At 57.1% G+C, this 19,450-nt stretch overlaps 1 protein-coding gene across 1 annotated transcript in view; it reads left to right on the plus strand.

Moving 5' to 3' along the window:
• Window positions 1-8,007: 8,007 nt before the first annotated feature.
• LOC111257929 (Holliday junction resolvase MOC1, chloroplastic-like) overlaps window positions 8,008-19,450 on the plus strand; it is a 77,285-nt gene continuing 65,842 nt past the window's right edge. Inside the window, exons 1-3 of the mRNA XM_022828377.1 lie at window positions 8,008-8,066; window positions 9,106-9,922; window positions 9,997-10,182. Of these exons, the coding sequence (XP_022684112.1) occupies window positions 8,008-8,066; window positions 9,106-9,922; window positions 9,997-10,182 (1,062 nt within the window). The remainder of the gene's footprint in view (window positions 8,067-9,105; window positions 9,923-9,996; window positions 10,183-19,450) is intronic.

Consider the following 19,450-nt stretch of genomic DNA (forward strand, 5'->3'; position numbering starts at 1 on the left):
ATTCTTCCCACAAAGATTGTTCATTATAAATAACCTGCTCATAAACTTAATAAGTTCATTAGACCTTTAATCATGTTGTCATTCAATACACTAAAATCCACTAGGAGCCTAGATGCTCTTTCGTTCAGGCATATTTTTTTTTATTTTCACATAATCAAGCTTTGCATATTTTCCCACAAAACAAACTCCTTTTCTACATAGGCCTGCTAGTGGGGCAGGATGAAATGGGTATTTTGGGGCGGGTTCTCACGCGGGGCTCGTTAGAATGGGTGGGAATGGGGATTAGCGGCTAACGGGTTGGGACGGGGTGGGTCTGGTGAAAGTGCGGGTTAGGGGTGGGGGGGGGGGTTGGAACCGGTCCTTTGGAGGTCTCCTTCAGTGATCTCCTTCGGTGATCTCCTTCGTCTCCAACGGGTGGTGGGTAGAACGGTCGGCGGCGGGTCGCCGCTGGGCCGGCGGTGGAGACCGGCGGCGGCGTGGGTAGAGGGGTTCGGGTTCGGGATTTGGGGTTTTTGGGGGAGCTTCCATGGCCGACACCTTAGAGTGATGGCCATGGGTGGCGATGGCGTCGCCGGCAGGGCAGTGGTGGACAACCGCTGGTGGAGGTTGCCGCTGGCCGCGGGGTGGTCGTGGAGACCGGCAATGGTGAGGTGCAACGACGGCGAGATCTGGTCAGAGGGGAAGGGGGAGGAGGAAGAGGAAGGAAGGAGTGGGGGCCACGACGAGGCGTTGGTTGGCGGCGAGATTGGGAGGGGGCGGAAGAGGAAGGAAGGGGCACCAGCTCCCCCTGCGCCAATGGCATGGTGGTGGCCGGCGCCATCCCTCCGTGGCTCCGTCGATCTCGCGGCCGCGCGACGCTAATCGCGCATTTGGTCGGAGCAGAGGAGGGGCTTTCGAACCTTATCTAGATATGGGACCCACACCGACAAAGGATGGGACTGTATAAAAATAGCTTGCAGTGAATCTATGCATGCAATGGATGGGTAACCCACACTAGCGGGGTGGGGCGGGGTGGGTAGAAATAGTATATTTATGGGTGGGGGCGGGTTGGTGGAATTTCCCTATTAGATGTGGGTGGGGGTGGGTTAGGGGCGGGTATAACCCCGTTAGCAGGCCTATTTCTACATCTGTTCTTTTTTTCAACGGGGAAGCTGGGAGGGAATGGATCTCACAGGCAAAATCAGTCAAACATCAGGGGAGGGAAGCGGGGAGGGCCGATCAAAACCGACATGCACCAGCACGTGCTAGGTGATCGGTACCCTGCTGCCCTGCTCAGATTGCCTCCAACCTCTGCCTTCTTGCTTTTTGCTTTTTGGTGATGTTCTCCTCCAACTCCCTTTTTCTAACGGGAGAAATCATATGCGTTTTCTCTTGGGTGAGGAGTTGCTTGTGTTGCACTCTTTCCGTCCTGAAATACAAGGTATCCAAGAGTTCTAAATTTATCCCTAAATATAAGACGTCCTATAAGTTTTTGACAAGTAATCAATCAACTTAATTAAAAATTTACTAAATATTTTCCTTGTTAACCGGAAAACTTATCTTGTATTACCATTAGCTAAAGGTATATGAGATATTTGCCCACCTCCTTAGTCTGTTCTAAAAATTCTAGAATGTCTTATATTTCAGAGGACGGAGCGAGTAAACAAAAATATAGCGGCTCTTTAAATAGGCACAGAGGTCCACCGGCCAAGGGGAAAAACAATCTATAATTTTCTCTCTTTTTTGGGTACAACTTGTTTTTCCCCGCCAGTGCCCCAACTTTTTTTCCTTGTATGTAAAGAAAAGAAAAACAAATCCAGGGAGCACGGCTTATCAGGCCTATTCTGTTTTTAGGGCCTGTTTTGAGAGGATAGAAGCTTCTTTTGCCCATCACAATTTTTTGTCACGTTGTGATACTTGTGTTGGATTTGCTTCGCATGATTTTGTTGGCGTCGGACTAGGAGAATGCCAGGTTCAGGATCCAGGCGCTGCCGCGCTGGAGTGAGAGATCTCGCTGGAGCAGGCCCTGCAGCGGCACGACACCCTGAAGGGCTCGATGCGCAGGGACGGCAAGGACCAAGGAGCCGAGATTCAGTGCCGAGCGGACACGTGAACATGCCGGCGATGATGAAACGTCGAGCCACGGTCGCCGGCAGCTACTTGGGCTCCATGCACCGAGAGGATCGCCGCTTCGGAACGGGAACGGGTCAGCTGACTGGGGATGGCCTCAGCTGCGGCAGGAGCGGCGACGCTGGTCGCTCAAAGAAGGCCGGGTCGACGAACCGGGATCGTGCCTGTGTTCAAAAAAAGATCCATAGGGCTTGAGAGTCGGTGTAAAAAAAATGAAATGTTACAGGTAAGAAAAGGTAGTTTCGCCCCTTAAAAAATGTTATCTCTGTGAATGCAATATATGCACAGCAGCTTTGCACCTTCCTACCTTACCTGGATGCTTGCTATCAACTTGAACTGTGTCGCCAAAATATAGAATTGCTAAAACATAAGTTGACACTGCATGTTGCGGCATAGTTAGTTGCAGTCAAAGTGGAACTTGATTGGTAGTTGGTCAGTAACAATCAAACATGCAGAGGCAGCTGATTCATCAGCAATTTTGCGTTCGTTGTTCAAGACAAGGTATAATCATCGAATCGGCCCAGTGCCTATTAAACAGCATAGGCTAAGTTTTTTTTAAATCTGCTCGGTTCAAGTTCTCGACTCAGCACTAGTGCTCGTATTTTTTAATTTATTTCATTTAACTGATGCGATTGTTCATTTATTTCATTTAACCGATGCGATTGTTCTTTCAGTGGTAGGCGACGTGCTCGTCGATAGAACCACTAGTGGTAACTTCATCAATCTCGAAAATCAACGATCTGCTGGCTCTCCGGTGGTAACTTCGCATCAATTTCTGAGACTCTGCCGTCCCAACTGGAGGTCCAACCGGAGGTGCAGGCATTGTTCCAGGCTTCGGTGACGGTGAGGATCAGTGATGGCCATCGGTTTCTCTTCATTTAGTTGGAGGTAAAATCGATACAGGCGACTGAACCTGCCCTCTCGTTGCTCATGCCAACGCGAAGCAAACGCAGAAGAGCAGTGGCGCAAGCTCTACATGTCAGGCAATGGATAAGAGCCATCAGGGGCGCCCAGACAGTATAGGTCCACATATGGTTTCAGGGAGCGGACAGAACCTGGAAACGGTGGAAACCACCGAGAGCTAAAGTTCTTCGTCTGGTTGGCATCACGAGGTCGCATGTGGACGGCTGATCGTCGGTGACGACACGGACTTAAACGCACGACAACTGTTCTTTCGATCAAGAACCGGAGACACAGCTGACCGCACTCTTGCACAATTGTTCTTTCGCAAAGGAGGACTGGTGGAGAGTCCTCTCCTGGTTGAACTGCACCTGCATGCTTATAGCGAAAATGACTTCCACACAGGATTGGTGGGCGAACCTAAGCAGGCTGCAAGCAACAACGAAGCGGAAAGTTCTACACACAACCTTCGTATTGACGGCCTGGCACCTGTGGAGACACCACAACGCAAGGCGGTTTCGGCAGCAATCCTCCCCGGCGTCGCAGGCTTGCAGCTAGTCCTTCTCATCCGACAGGAAGCTTGCTTTGGGTAGCTGCTGGAGCTAAGAAGTAAGTTTTTTTTTATAATAGTTTAGGCCTGTTCGCTTTAGCTTATTCAGCCGGTTTATCAGCCACCAAATAGTATTTTCCTCTCACAACAAATCAGCCGTTTCAGCTTTTCAGCCGGCTTATAATCTGAAAGGAACATACCTAGCTTGTTGAAGCGTTGAGTGATAGCACCGTGAGAAAGAGAAGTGGGCTGAGCTCGTGATGTAAGAACAGTCACAACCCATGATGTCTATGATCAATTTTTATAATGACACGTCGGCAAGACGTTACGACTAGAAACTAAAGTCCCAATCCACAGTTTCTTTCCGTGGGCCGTTGTTAATTTTTTTTATTACCTCTATCATCTCCTTCTCTCTCCTGCCGTCTCCTTCGCCGGACGGGGCCTCAAGCGGCACTGCGACGACGCGCTCTGGCGGTGGCAGGGCATGCGAGCTGCGCACACGTGGGTGCTGCTGGGCCGGGCAAGGCGCGGCAGCCCTCCGCGCGGGTGGCCGAGGGCACATCGGCAGCTTCAGTGCTCTTGTGCGAAGGCAGTGGTGGCGGTGAACGCACGCATGAAGGCAGCTGCCGGAGCAAGTACGGCTTCCTTGATCTTTTGTGTTGCTGTGCATCCTTTACCCTATCGATTCATGCGTCAGACTCCAGAGATTGGGATGTTGATGCAAAGATCGGGATGTCCTACGGGGATGGATTTGGGCGTCTCTGGGTCATGGTATGGGACACAACTTGTTCTTCGCGCTTGGATTCGGGGACAATGTCGTTGGGCGAGTAGGGCCGTGCCTCGGCGAGGGCGCAGTCGGGGCACCGCGGGACGGCGAGCCGGGCATGAGTGGCGGCCGGACCTCGGCCAGCCGGACCAATGCTGCGGCGGGGCCACGGTTCAGCATCGGCGAGGGCATCGCTGACCGGCCACGCGCGGCGGCAGCGCCGAGGCGAGAGGTACGGAGGACCGGCCTTGCCCGTCGCCGGCTCCATCACCACGCCTCCTCTGCCCGTCCTGTTGAGGCTGATCCGTCAGCGGAGGAGATCCAGACAGCATGGCGGAGTCTTGCGGCGTCGCGGTGAGGTCCGGTGACGAAGTCCGGCGGTAGTGACCTCAAGAGGTGTGGCTGCGGCGGCAACCGGCGAGGCCGCGTAGCGACGGGCACGGCGAGAACGACGAACAGGGCACGGCAATAGTAGGGGTGGGGACCACCAAAATGCGTGGGCAGGAAACTCTCTCGCCCCCAACGCAGAATTATCGGTTTCTCCGCGCATTGGACGGAGCGTCGACATCGTTTCGCACGTGAAACGCTTTTCCTCCTCTTTTCTCCTCTTTCCCCGTTAATTATTGTGCCACGTTCACCTGTCACCACCTTTATTTATATGGCAATTTATTTAATACTATGAAAATCGAAAGTTATTTAATACTATAAAAATCAAAAGTTATGACTGCGCTCTAATTCTTGTAATCACATCATATTTATTCTTCTTATTAATACAGAGAGATGTGCAGTCCCTCCCGCGTATTTGAGAAAAAAATAGCGAAATATTTTGCAATTCCTACATAAACTGAAGTATTTATTGTGAGATTCCTATAGTTTGGTTAAAAAAACAAAAAGATAAGTAGCGTTAATGATCTACTAGATCAAAGAATACTGTCGCGCTCGACACATCAGACTCGCGCATCACGTTCAGATGTGACCAATTGACCTTGTCCTGGTACTATTCCGTCACCAAGTACATGTGTATAGAGGCAATCACTTCAAGATTTTTCTTAATGACCTCACTCTAAGATCATATAAAATCTTATTTTGGTCAAACCCACTGATCTTAGTTGTCAATATCTCAAAGCCATTGTGTATAGCACGCAGAAAAAGTTAAATAGATGAATCAAGAACTTGATGACGTTTGGCACTTGTCCTTGTCAATCGAGAGACACGTCAGGGCTCATGAACGATGGACCAAATCAAGCGGGCCGACTACGTTGCATGGATGGATGTTCATGCTCGTCATCAGCCGTTGCGTGGCAATTTTATTTTATTTTTTTGCGAGGAAGACAATTTTAAATTTGACTATACAAGCTCTCATCACAAATATAAAGTTCTGTTGACGCCAGATTTTGACACGTGTGAAATCAGCGTCAAGAAATTAAGAAATCAGGAGATACGGCAAGACACAGAGGTCACGACTGGAAATCGGCCGATTGATGCTACAGTTGAGGATCGGCCGATTGGTGCTGCAGTGTTTCCGCGGATGGAGTTGGTGGAAATCGGCCGATTGGGGGGCTGGAGCAATTAGGCCGGTATGGGCTTAAAGTGAACTATGAAGATAAAGAGGGAGTGTGGCGGATCCACTTCGGATTAGTTTGATTAAACATGGTTAAGTCGCCTAACACACGACACCCATGCCTTAGCCAAGTTAACACGAAGTGTCGTCGGATTTCATCCGATTTAACCACTTGAACATGACCGAATTAGCAAACTCACACAAAGGTGAGCGGTTCCAGAGAATACAACAAGTCCACTGAGTTAAACAGATTTGGCCATTTAGTTCATCAACAAAACGAAAATAGAGTTTTACAAGGTGCCAAGAAAACAACAGAAGGTAAAACAACAAGCGGAAGCTACTTCGTCGGGGTCGGACATCCCTGGTGAGGCCAGCCAGGACGTCAGTGATCCCTCTCCTCGCCGTCCGAGGAGGGATCCCACTCAACCGTCCAACCCGAAGGGAGTTGGGGCGGCCAAGTGCCAACAGAAGAAGGCTCGGGAGCAGCAACTTCACCTGAAAAGAAAAGCCACAACAAGGCTGAGCTACTAAGCTCAACAAGACTTAACCGTCAGAAGTAAAGCTACTCCACCACTCTAGACATGCAAGGCTCTTTGGCTGAGGGATTTGTTTGCCAAAAGCACTATGTATATCCTTAATTTCAAAGTTTTAGCTCCGATTCTAAGTTCATTATCCGGTCTAAGTTAGGACCTTACTCTAAGCAAATATAGAACCAACCAAAAGGTATATATATATATCATCATCAAGACCATGTCATCATCAGATTCCTTTATTACTCAGTGTAGCATAGCGATCAAACAGTCTCAAACTGTGAGAGGCAGACGAATCGATTCGAGTTCTTTAACCATGCATGGTGAACCTAACCTCACGACATCCGCGCACCACCGAGGGTCACTTCCTGTGTCGGCCTTCCCCATCAATCCCCTAACCCGTGTCGGGCCCATTTCCTTTGGTGCAAGGTTCCACAGACCCGGCCTCTGCCGTTCTGTGACCACGCTTGCCACCACGTGCGACCAGCAGGGGAAACTCCGTTCCAAGGACAATGGGGCGACCGCTCACGTCTAGGTTCAATCCGGTACTCGGCTTCCTCATCCCATAATAAGTATGACGTTAGTACTTTCAAACACTTGATCACGAACACCACCACTGTCGGGCCTTAGCAAGTTCCATAGACAGACAGGATGATCAGCCGACCACCAAAAAGTTAACCAGAACCCGGCCCCGTCCATCGTCCTTATAGTTGTAACAGAAGGAGAAACAACCAACTCCTACAACTCGCGAGTGACAGGAAATCACTCAACTTTGACCGCTTCCTATTTAAGCACAGCAACTACTCGGTCCAACAGCTAGTGTTCAGATCAGGGAGCTAAGTCATGCATCTACGGTTCCAAACAACTCCTATACGTAAATGCACAAGCATGATAAAGAAGGCATGCGCAAGTTTGGTAAAACATAGGGGGTTTATGCATCCGGGGCTTGCCTTCAAGCGAGAAGGAAGGTGTCGTTGTCAGGATCAGCGGATCAAGACTTAGACTAGTAAATTTCTTTTATGCGCGTGAGCCTCAGATGGTGGCGTGGGAGACACAGATTTAGACTGGTTCGGGCAAAGGAAGCCCTACGTTCAGTATCGAGGATGCTCGTGTTGCCCACGCAGGGGTTCTATAGTAGGGGGTTACAGATTGGCGAGAGAGGGACTGGTCCCAGGTCTCTTTTGTTTCAGCGCTCTTAGGGAGAGTTGTAGTGTACTATGGTGTGTGGGAGAAGAAGCTGATCGAGCGATCCTCTGATCCCCTCCTCTCCGGTCCTGGGTTCCTCCTTTTATATCGCAAGGGGATGGCCGGAGTTACAATAGGGATCGGGTAAAAGGGACTGTAAAGAGTAAGGCGTAGAATGGTAAAAGGTACGGCAGGAAGGAGGAGCAAGATCCTAGGCGTCCGTTGCTTCTGCCCACCCTTGACGAGTGTTGGCGTGCATGCCTGAGGAGGAGGTCGCCGTTTGCCAAGTGTTGTTGCCCCCTGCATATAGCTACTTAGATGCTCGTAGGTATCAGGCCATGATGAGGGTGCTCCGTCGTTATCCCAGCATCCGTTAGGGAGGATGGCGGATGCCGCTGCTCAGGCGATGGCCGCCGAGAGGGAGAGCGTCACATCCGCGCTGCTGGGCGCGCGGGACCCGAGGGTGTGCGGGACCCGAGGACAGGCCGCTCTCTCCTTTGCTCCGGTCGGCGCAGGCCATGAGTGCCCTGCGGCGAATGGGAGCCGGCCGCCGGCGCTGTAGCCTGCACAAGACGGTCGTGCACGGGTACTCGCGCCAGGTTGCGTGAGGAGTGCGGTCGCCCTGCCTTCTGCCAACTCTGTGGCGCATTTATGGCGAGGCCGACGGGGGGACCCACAGGGTTTGTCCGTCTTGCCCATGTGGACCGCATCCGAGGGGGTTCCTGGCCTCGTGGGCCCTAGTGCGCCCGACCCCTCCGCTTGGGGTCGGTCGAGGCGGAAAACTCCGTGGCGAGAGGTCGGGCGCCCCCGACCCTGGGATCGCGGTCGGGCGAGGCGGAAACCTTGCGGAGGGGGGTCGGGTGCTTCTGATCCTGGCGTCTGGGTCGGGCGAGGCAGAGTTTTGATCACGCTTAGGTGGGCCTGGGCCTTCATGTTTGCTTCTTTAAGCGGTGTGTTAGGGGATCGTTAATATTTCCCCCCAACAGTAGCCCCCGAGCCTGTGGTGGAGCAGGAGTGCTCCTCCGGAGGCTCCTTTCGCTGTTTGCCGCGGGTTCTGTGTTATGGCACACTTGTTTTATCTCAGCCATGCTCGAGAGAACCTGCAAGTTGTGACCACACGCGTGGTAGTTGGTTGCGAGGCTAGCCCCCGAGCTCCCGCTCGTTGCAGGAAACCGATCGGGAGGCTAGGTCGACTTTTTGATCGTTGCCCCTCAAGCGTCCGTTCGCTAGGACAGAGGGGTTGAGCCGGGCCACGTTATCCGCGTTGGACGAACCGTGGTGCTCGTTTGAGCTGCAAACGGGTAAGTTTGAGTGGAGTCCCGGTCCCCGTTCGGGGGGGTCCGGCTCGGGCCAAGCTGGTGGCGTACTCCAATTTCCCGCCGGTCAGTTCATATAGTTCCCGGACCCGTTCGACCGGGTTTGAGGGCTCGTTGCCTTTCCCTACGTGTTATCCTTCCTTTCTTTTTCCGTTTGTTTCTGCTGACGCCTGGCTGTTGACGTGCAGTACTTCTCCCCGTGGCATCTCCCTGCGGCTGGCGCCCAAGAAGGCGCTGCTGACGTCGTCCTCCTCCGGGGGGCGGGCTGCGGCCTCGCCAGCGGCGAGTGGCGGGGTTCCTGGTGTGGCCGCAGATCCCCCCACGGGGGTGGCCCCTGCGGAGTCAGCTGTCGGAGCGGCGGCGGCGTCAGCCGCAGGAGGGGGGGCGGACTCCACTCCGCCCGCGGCCCCGCCGATCGCCCCCTTGGCCCAGGGCGTGATCCCCCCGGGCCCGCAGGTCGGGGAGGTGATCGACCTCGACGCCGACGAGGCGGAGGAGGCGGTGATGACAGGAGGCAGGGCGGATGCCCCCGCTGCCATGGCGGGATCAGAGGCAGAGGGAGCGCTTGCTCCCGAGGACGCGGCGGCGGCAGAGGCAGCGGTGCCGGAGGCCGAGGTCTCCGCCCCGGTCGCTCCCGCGGGAGTGACTCTGGCGGCCGAGACGGAGGTGCCCACAGGGGTGCCGTTGGCGGCCTCGGCGGCGACGAGCGTGCAGTCGCCGGGGCCGTCGGCGGATCCAGTGGTTTCCGGCGTCTTGATGCCGGCCTCGACGGCGACGTCAGAGTCGGCCTCTGTCCCACCCTCGGCTTCCTCCGTCCCGGGGGCGTGGAGAGGGCCCGTCCTCCGCTGGACATCCCGCGACGACCCGCCGAGGCGCCTCTACGCGCTGGATGACGCCGCCGAGTGGCATAGGTGGCAGGCGATGCACGGCGGCGTCGCCCAAGTTCAGGCGGCTCTGACCTCGGCGCTGGGAGTTTTGGCCAACGCCGTGGTCCCTGGCAGCCAGGTATGTTATTCCTGCCGTTTGGCGATGAGCACCTCCTCCTTGCTTTTTTGCTTTAACGGCATGTTGCTTTGCAGGCTCTCCAAGAGGGCAGCCGGGAGAAATCTGATTTCCTCCGGTGGCAGCGGAACCTCTGGGAGCACTTCAACACTGAGAGGGAGCGCACCAGGGATCTGACCCTGCAGCTTGGCGCCGCCCAGGGGGCCGTCCGTGACCTGGAGGGGCGTGAGCAGGCGGCGTTAGAGGGGGCGCGGCGTGCCGAGGCCAGGCTCCAGGCCGTCGCCGAGAAGGCCCGCCTCGACCTCGAGGAGTTCCAGGCTGCCATGGACAGGGCCCGCCGCGATGCCGAGGGGCTCAAAGCCGCTGCTGCTGAGAGGGCCCGCCGCGACGCCGAGGAGCTGGCGCGGCTGAGGGGGGAGGGTGGAGCCCTTCGCGCGGAGAACGATCAACTCCGTTTGCAGGTGCAGGGGCTCCAGTCCGCCTTGTCCCGCAGCGCCGACCGGGAGCACGAGATGAAGGTCCAGGCCGACGGTGAGGCTTTTTCCGCTCCTGCGTTTTTGTGTCATTTGTGTTTTGCTTCCTTTGACTCGGTGGGATTTTTTGGAGTGGCTTCTGCAGGTGAGATTGCCAATTTGCTGGTCCTGCTCGATGAGGAGCGCGGCGAGCACGGCGCCCTGCGAGATACGGTCCGCGTCGTCTGCGAGGACTTCGGTGTAGCTCCGGAGGAGGGGTCGAGCTCTCTGCCGGCTCGTGTCCTCGAGGTGCGCCGTCGCCATCGCGAGATCGCCGTGGATGCGCTTCGCCTTGGTGTGCGGCGCGCCTTCGGGGTCTTCGGCTCTCACTATGCCGACATTAATTTTGTTGGAATGAGTGAAGGGTACTGCGCCGGCTACACCGAAGCCGAGCTGGACGAGATCGACGCCGGGGTGGCCGCGCCGGCGGAGGCCCTCGCGAAGCTCCTGGAGGATGCAGCCGTCCCCCCTGCCGACCCTGAGGCCGCTCCTGCCGACTCTGAGGCCGCCGCTGCTGCCGACCCTGAGGCCGCCGCTCCTGCCGACCCCGAAGCCGCTGCTTCAGCCGACCCTCCTGCGAATTAGTTGTACCGGGCTTGCGCCCGAAAAAAGTTTGTACTTATGTTAGTCTTTTGAACTTGTTTCGTGTTTGGCCGTACGGGCCTGTTCTTATGACTCTTCGTTTGCATGAAAGAAACCGATTCCCTTTGTTATTCCTTCGGTCTTGAAAGCTTTAGGATGCGTTGCCGGGTGCGTCAGTAAGTTTTTTGATGAGCGAAGGTACCGTAGCCGCTGGGGCGTAGGCTTTTTCGCAGTCCGATCGCAACTTGCCTGAGTACCGTTCACGCATCCTTTATCTTTTTGCATCCAAAGGTTTTCGAAAGGGAGTGTTCGGTTTTGAAAAAAGAAAAAACGTTTTCTTTTTAGGCGGTGCCCAGCGGCTGGGGTCGGGCCACCTGATAGCCCCCGAGGGGGTGTGCGATCCTGGAGCCAGGCCAGGGTCGGATACCCCTGAGTTTAAAAGAAAAGGCCTTCTTTTTTCGTAGAAGAACAAAACTGGTAGCCCCCGAGGGGTATGCGACCCTGGAACGAGGCCAGGGTCGGATACCCCTGAGCTTAAACGAAAGGACCTGAGCCAAGGTGACTCAGGGTTTCTTTTTTCGCAGAAGAACAAAACTGGTAGCCCCCGAGGGGTATGCGATCCTGGAACGAGGCCAGGGTTGGATGCCCCTGAGCTTAAACGAAAAGACCTGAGCCAAGGTGGCTCAGGGTTCCTTTTTTCGCAGAAGAACAAAACTGGTAGCCCCCGAGGGGTATGCGATCCTGGAACGAGGCCAGGGTCGGATGCCCCTGAGCTTAAACGAAAAGACCTGAGCCAAGGTGACTCAGGGTTTCTTTTTTTGCAGAAGAACAAAACTGGTAGCCCCCGAGGGGTATGCGATCCTGGAACGAGGCCAGGGTCGGATGCCCCTGAGCTTAAACGAAAGAACGGAAGAGACGGCAAGACTATGCATAACTTGGAAATGAAAGCTATGGGTAGAAGCGCCTTAGCTGTTCTATGTTCCAAGCGTTGCTGAAGATTTTCCCGTCGGGAGTTGCCAGCTTGTAGGTGCCTAGCCGTAGCGCTTGTGAGACGATGAACGGGCCTTCCCATGGGGGAGTCAACTTGTGCCGACCCCTGTTATCTTGGACGAGGCGGAGCACTAGATCTCCGACGTTGAAGGCGCGGCCTTGTATCTTGCGGCTGTGGTAACGCCGTAGGGCCTGCTGGTACTTAGCTGAGTGTAGCAGGGCTACATCTCGCGCCTCGTCGAGTTGGTCTTGTGCGTCCTGGAGTGACGTCTGGTTTCCCTGTTCGTCGTATGCTTTGACCCTCGGCGACCCATACTCTAGGTCGGTGGGCAAGATGGCCTCTGACCCGTAAACCATGAAGAATGGGGTGAACCCTGTCGCCCGGCTGGGGGTCGTCCTTAAGCTCCAGAGGACTGCTAGGAGCTCCGCCACCCATCGTCCGCCGAACTTTTTAAGGCGGTCGAAGATCTGTGGCTTGAGACCCTGAAGTATCATGCCATTGGCTCGTTCGACTTGCCCGTTCGTGCGGGGGTGCGCCACTGCCGCCCAATCCACTCGAATGTGGTGGTCGTCGCAGAACTGGAGGAATCTCTTCCCGGTGAACTGTGTACCGTTGTCGGTGATGATGGAGTTTGGGATCCCGAAGCGGTGGATGATGTCGGTGAAGAACTGTACCGCTTGCTCGGACCTGATTTGCGCCACAGGCCTTGCTTCGATCCATTTGGAAAACTTGTCGACAGCGACGAGTAGATGGGTGAAGCCCCCGGGCGCCCTTTTGAAGGGTCCGACAAGATCCAGCCCCCAGACCGCGAACGGCCACGTGATGGGGATGGTTTGTAACGCCTGCGCGGGTAGGTGAGTTTGACGGGCAAAGAACTGGCATCCCTCGCAGGTGCGGACTACCTGGGTAGCATCCGCGACCGCGGTTGGCCAGTAGAAACCCTGTCGGAAGGCGTTGCCAACAAGTGTCCTTGGCGCAGCGTGGTGACCACAAGCTCCGGCATGGATATCCTGGATCAGCGCCTTTCCCTGCTCGATCGTGATGCAGCGCTGGAGGATCCCCGTGTGACTTCGCTTGTAGAGCTCCCGGTTGATGATGGTGAAGGATTTCGCACGGCGCGCGATCCTGCGGGCTTCGGTTTTGTCTGCCGGGAGCGCGTCGTGGACAAGGTAGTCGAGGTACGGGGCTCTCCAGTCGGTCGGGGGGTCGGCCCCCGCCGCGGGGCCCGCCTCGATTTCCAAAACCACGGGGTCGGATGGTTTGGCTTCCAGGGCCGGGTCGGGTGGGGCAGCGTTGATTCCCTTGGGGTCGGTGCTCGGGTCCAGGACAGGTGGCGCGCTGCCGACCTCCCCCGGCTTGGGTCCCGACCCCAGAGCTGGGCATGCCTCGCCGACCCCTGCTGGCTCCAGATAACGGATCGAAGGCTTCAGCTGGTCGCTAACGAAAACGCCGTTGGGGACGGGCATCCGGCCGGACGCCGCCTTCGCTAGCTTGTCAGCGGCTTCGTTGAAGCGCCTTGCGACGTGGTTGAGCTCCAACCCGTCGAACTTGTCCTCGAGCTTACGGACCTCGTTGCAGTAGGCGGCCATTTTAGGGTCATGGCAGCTCCATTCCTTCATGACTTGCTCGACGACCAACTTGGAATCGCCTCGGACGTCTAGCCGACGGATGCCAAGCTCGATGGCGATGTGGAGCCCGTTGAGCAGGGCTTCATACTCAGCAACATTATTGGATGCAGGAAAATGGAGGCGGATCATGTACCTGATGCGTACGCCCAACGGAGAGACGAAGACGAGGCCTGCTCCGGCGCGGGCCCTCATCAGTGACCCGTCGAAGTACATCGTCCAGTACTCCTGCTCCTCTGTCGCCGATGGTGCTTGTACCTCTGTCCACTCGGCCACGAAATCGGCAAGTACCTGGGACTTGATGGCGGTGCGGGGGACGTAGGTGATACCCTGATCCATAAGCTCAAGCGCCCACTTCGCTATCCTTCCTGTTGCATTTGGGTTCCGGACTACTTCACCAAGCGGGAATGAAGAGACGACCGTTACCGGATGGGAGGTGAAGTAGTGACACAGCTTCCTCTTCGTGATGAGGACGGCGTAGACGAGCTTCTGGATCTGCGGATATCGTGACTTGGACTCGGACAATACTTTGCTGATGAAGTACACCGGGCGTTGCACCTTAAGAGCGTGCCCCTCCTCCTCCCGCTCCACTACTAGGGCTGCGCTGACCACCTGGGTGGTCGCCGCGATGTAGAGTAGAAGGGTCTCGCCGTCGGCCGGCGGAACTAGAATTGGACCTTCGTCAGGAGGTCCTTGAGCCGGTCAAGTGCCTCCTGTGCCTCGCTGGTCCACTCAAAGCGGTCGGATTTTTTCAGGAGTCGATAGAGAGGAAGTCCTCGCTCGCCGAGGCGCGAGATGAAGCGGCTTAGGGATGCTAAGCACCCCATGACGCGCTGTACTCCCTTTATGTCTTGGATCGGCCCTATGTCGCTGATGGCCGCTATCTTCTCCGGGTTCGCCTCGATGCCGCGCACGGAGACGATGAAGCCTAGCAGCATGCCCCTTGGGACACCGAACACGCATTTCTCAGGGTTAAGCTTGATACGCTTATCCCTTAGCCTTTCGAAGGCTAGCTCCACGTCGGGAACGAGCTGATCGCCCTTCCTGGATTTGACAACGATGTCGTCGACGTAGGCCTCAACGGTCCGCCCGATGAGATCTCCGAAGCACTTAAGCCTACATCGCTGGAAGGTAGCCCCCGCGTTTTTGAGGCCGAATGGCATCTTAACGTAGCAGTTGGGGCCAAAGGGGGTGATGAAGGAGGTAGCGAGCTGGTCGGCCTCTTTCATCGCGATCTGGTGATAGCCGGAGTATGCGTCGAGGAAACTGAGAGTTTTGCTCCCGGCGGTTGAGTCAACTATTTGATCTATGCGCGGCAAAGGAAACGGATCCTTTGGACACGCTTTGTTGAGACCGGTATAATCGACACACATCCTCCATTTCCCGTTCTTTTTCGGTACAAGAACAGGATTGGCCAACCACTCAGGGTGGTGCACTTCCTTGATGAACCCGGCCGCCAGGAGCTTCTGGAGCTCTTCACCAATGGCTCTGCGCCTTTCTTCGTCGAAACGGCGCAAGCCTTGCTTCACTGGTTTAGAGCAAACCCTGATGTTCAAGGAATGCTCGGCGACTTCCCTCGGGATGCCTTGCATATCCGAGGGCTTCCACGCGAAGACGTCGCTGTTCGCGCGGAGGAAGTCGACGAGCGCGCTTTCCTATTTGGGGAATAGGGCCGCGCTGATGCGCACGACCCCTCCATTGGAACAACCGGGATCGAGAGGGACTTCTTTGATGCCTTCGGTGGGCTCAAAGGAGGTACCTGACTGCCTGGCATCGGGCTGGTCCTCGATCACCTCCGCCAGCTGGACCGCCACGTCGCTCGAGACGGTGATGGCCGCGGCGTACTCGCAACACTCGACGTCGCACTCGTATGCCTTCTGGAAGGTTGTGCCGACGGTGATGACCCCGTTGGGCCCTGGCAGCTTGAGCTTGAGGTAGGTGTAGTTGGGGATTGCCATGAACTTCGCGTAGCATGGCCGTCCCAAGATGGCATGGTAGGTTCCGCGAAACCCTACCACCTCGAAGGTGAGGACCTCCTTCCTATAGTTGGAAGGGGTCCCAAACGTGACGGGCAGGTCGATCTGCCCAAGAGGCGTTGCCTGCTTCCCTGGCACGACGCCATGGAAGGGAGCCTTGCTAGGACGGAGACGGGAGCGATCGATCCCCATGGCGTCGAGGGTCTCGGCGTAGAGGAGGTTGAGGCCGTTGCCCCCATCCATGAGCACCTTGGTGAGGCGCGTCGTACCGACGATGGGGTCGACGACGAGAGGGTAACGCCCTGGATGCCGGACGCGTCCCGGGTGGTCGGTCCTATCGAAGGTGATGGCCGGTCCGGACCAATCGAGGAAAGCCGGGGTTGTAGGCTCGGCCGCGTAGACCTCCCGACGCTCAAGCTTTTGCTGGCGCTTGGTGTCATACGCTGTGGAGCCCCCGAAGATCATGAAGCAGCCGTCAACTTTAGGGAAGCCGTCTTCCTTCTCTTCGTCGCCCTTCTTTTCCTCGTCGGGCTTCCGCTTCCGGTCACCTTTCACTGGATTGCCCACAAAGAACCTCTTCATGAGGTTACAGTCTTTGTAGGCGTGCTTGACGGGGAACTCGTGGTTCGGGCACAGTCCCTCGAGCAACTTGTCGAAGAAGCCGGGAGCGCCGTCGGGGGCCGGCTGCCCCCGCTTGCGCTCGACTGCGGCCACGAGTGGGGCCTCGCGTCGCTGCTTGCCCTTCTTCTTCTGCTGCTGGCGATCGGAGGTGCCTTCGTCGGCGTCCTCCTCCCGTTTCGCCTTGCCCTTGGAACGATCGAAGATCGCTCCGACTGCCTCTTTGCCAGAGGCGTAGCTAGTGGCGATGTTGAGGAGCTCTTCCATGGTTCGCGGGCCTCGGCGCCCTAGCTCGTGGACGAGGGGCTGGCAAGAGGTCCCTGCTAGGAAGGCTCCTATGACGTCGGCGTCGGCGATGTTGGAGAGCTCGGTGCGCTTTCTGGAGAAGCGCCGGATGTAATCCCGGAGGGACTCGTCCACCCCCTGGCGGCAGCTCCAGAGATCCCAGGAGTTGCCAGGGTGTGTGTACGTCCCTTGGAAGTTTCCTACGAAAACCTCCTTCAGGTCATTCCAGTTGCGAATGCGTCCTGAAGGGATATGTTCTAGCCAGGCTCACGTGGAGTCTGCCAGAAACAGGGGTAAGTTGCGGATGATGAACAGGTCGTCGTCCGCCCCGCCGGCTTGACATGCAAGCCGGTAATCGCTAAGCCATTCTCCAGGATTGGTCTCCCCCGAGTATTTGGCCACGCTCGTGGGTTGCCTGAAGCGCGGCGGAAAGGGCGCATTTAGGATGTGCGTGGAGAAGGCCCAAGGTCCGGCCGCTCCGGGGCTCGGGCTGCGGTCTTCCCCGCTGTCGTAGCGCCCACCACGGTGGACGTGGTAGCCTCGATCTGCCCCGTCCCCCCTGTCCGCGCGGGAGCGTCTCCGCGCGTTCAGGGTGTCGCGGGCGTCGCGGACGAGACCGACACGTTGGTGGACGGATCGAGCCTCGCCTACCGCGGGTGGCGGTGTTCGTCGGGCGGTTGCAGCCGGATTCGCCCCCGGAGGGGGTTGATGGACAGATTCCCCCCGCCGTTCCGGGGGCGCGTCCTGCGTCGCCCGACTGGCGTTCTGGCCGTGTCGTCGAGACGCTGAACTTTCCGCCTGCTGGACGGCGGTGCACTCGAGCAGGTTGCGCATCTCTTGGCGTGCCCGTCGCTCCTCGGGCATCGTTGGCTCGGGGAGCTGTCGGAGTAACACCGCCACGGCGGCGACGTTCTGGCTAGCGCGGGCAAAGAGTGGCGGGCGTTCTCCATCCGCACAGATGCGTTCCTGGATGTCGCGCGCCTGTTGTCGCGCTCCCCCCTCGTGGTGGGGGTGCTCTACTTCTTGCCGAGCGCCCACGTGCACTTCCGGTTGCTGAGAGCACTCTGGGGCCTTGGGTAAGGCCCCAGTTGTAGCTGCGGCGCGCGAGGGGGGAGCCCGTTGCCTCCCCTCGGCACCATCGCCGTTGGACCCCTCGGAGTGCGCGTCAACCATAAGGCACTCGCGCGAGGGGCGGGGGCTCTCGTTACTGGAGCCAGTGTCGGAGATTGTCCTTGCCATGCCCACGAGCTCGTTGCTTGCAGGCGACGTGGTCAAGGACCACGCTAGGAGGCGACCGTGAGCCCCCGTGGCGTTGCGTAGCCCGAAGAGCCATCCTTCTGGTGAGGTCCTTCTGGCAGGCGTCCGGCCGCTCGCCGCCGTCCTGGCGGCGGGGCCGAGGGCAGCGGGACGAGCGGGCAGGACGTGGACAGGGATCAGCTCAATCCCTTTCCCGGTGGCCAGGAAGTCTAGGCTCCCGAAACGGATCAGGGAGCCCGGAGCAAAGCTGCTATCGCGATTGGCCATCTGAGACTTCGAGATGCACGCGGAAAGGTCCCCTACCTGGTGCGCCAACTGTCGTTGTCAGGATCAACGGATCAAGACTTAGACTAGTAAATTTCTTTTATGCGCGTGAGCCTCAGATGGTGGCGTGGGAGACACAGATTTAGACTGGTTCGGGCAAAGGAAGCCCTACGTCTAGTATCGAGGATGCTCGTGTTGCCCACGCGGGGGTTCTGTAGTAGGGGGTTACAGATTGGCGAGAGAGGGACTGGTCCCAGGTCTCTTTTGTTTCAGCGCTCTTAGGGAGAGTTGTAGTGTACTATGGTGTGTGGGAGAAGAAGCTGATCGAGCGATCCTCCGATCCCCCCCTCTCCGGTCCTGGGTTCCTCCTTTTATATCGCAAGGGGATGGCCGGAGTTACAATAGGGATCGGGTAAAAGGGACTGTAAAGAGTAAGGCGTAGAATGGTAAAAGGTACGGCAGGAAGGAGGAGCAAGATCCTAGGCGTCCATTGCTTCTGCCCACCCTTGACGAGTGTTGGCGTGCATGCCTGAGGAGGAGGTCGCCGTTTGCCAAGTGTTGTTGCCCCCTGCATATAGCTACTTCGATGCTCGTAGGTATCAGGCCATGATGAGGGTGCTCCATCATTATCCCAGCGTCCGTTAGGGAGGACGGTGGATGCCGCTGCTCAGGTGATGGCCGCCGAGAGGGAGAGCGTCACATCCGCGCTGCTGGGCACGCGGGACCCGAGGGTGTGCGGGACCCGAGGACAAGCCGCTCTCTCCTTTGCTCCGGTCGGCGCAGGCCATGAGTGCCCTGCGGTGAATGGGAGCTGGCCGCCGGCGCTGTAGCCTGCACAGGACGGTCGTGCACGGGTACTCGCGCCAGGTTGCGTGAGGGGCGCGGTCGCCCAGCCTTCTGCCAACTCTGTGGCGCATTTATGGCGAGGCCGACGGGGGGACCCACAGGGTTTGTCCGTCTTGCCCATGTGGACCGCATCCGAGGGGGTTCCTGGCCTCGTGGGCCCTAGTGCGCCCGACCCCTCCGCTTGGGGTCGGTCGAGGCGAAAAACTCCGTGGCGAGAGGTCGGGCGCCCTCGACCCTGGGATCGCGGTCGGGCGAGGCGGAAACCTTGCGGAGGGGGGTCGGTTGCTTCTGATCCTGGCGTCTGGATCGGGCGAGGTGGAGTTTTGATCACGCTTAGGTGGGCCTGGGCCTTCATGTTTGCTTCTTTAAGCGGTGTGTTAGGGGATCATTAATATTTCCCCCCAACAGAAGGGAAGGGGTCTTCTGCTGGGGCGGCTTCGGCTTCGGCTTCTGGAGGCAGGAGCTCTGCTGCAGCTTCATCTTCTGGTGCCGGGTACAACTCGTAGACACCGTCGGCGAGATGTAGCTCTACACGAAATGCAATGCAAGGATTAGCATTTAGATGGTTATTTCAA

Source organism: Setaria italica, chromosome I (assembly GCF_000263155.2).
Source record: "Setaria italica strain Yugu1 chromosome I, Setaria_italica_v2.0, whole genome shotgun sequence".
Lineage (NCBI taxonomy): Eukaryota > Viridiplantae > Streptophyta > Magnoliopsida > Poales > Poaceae > Setaria > Setaria italica.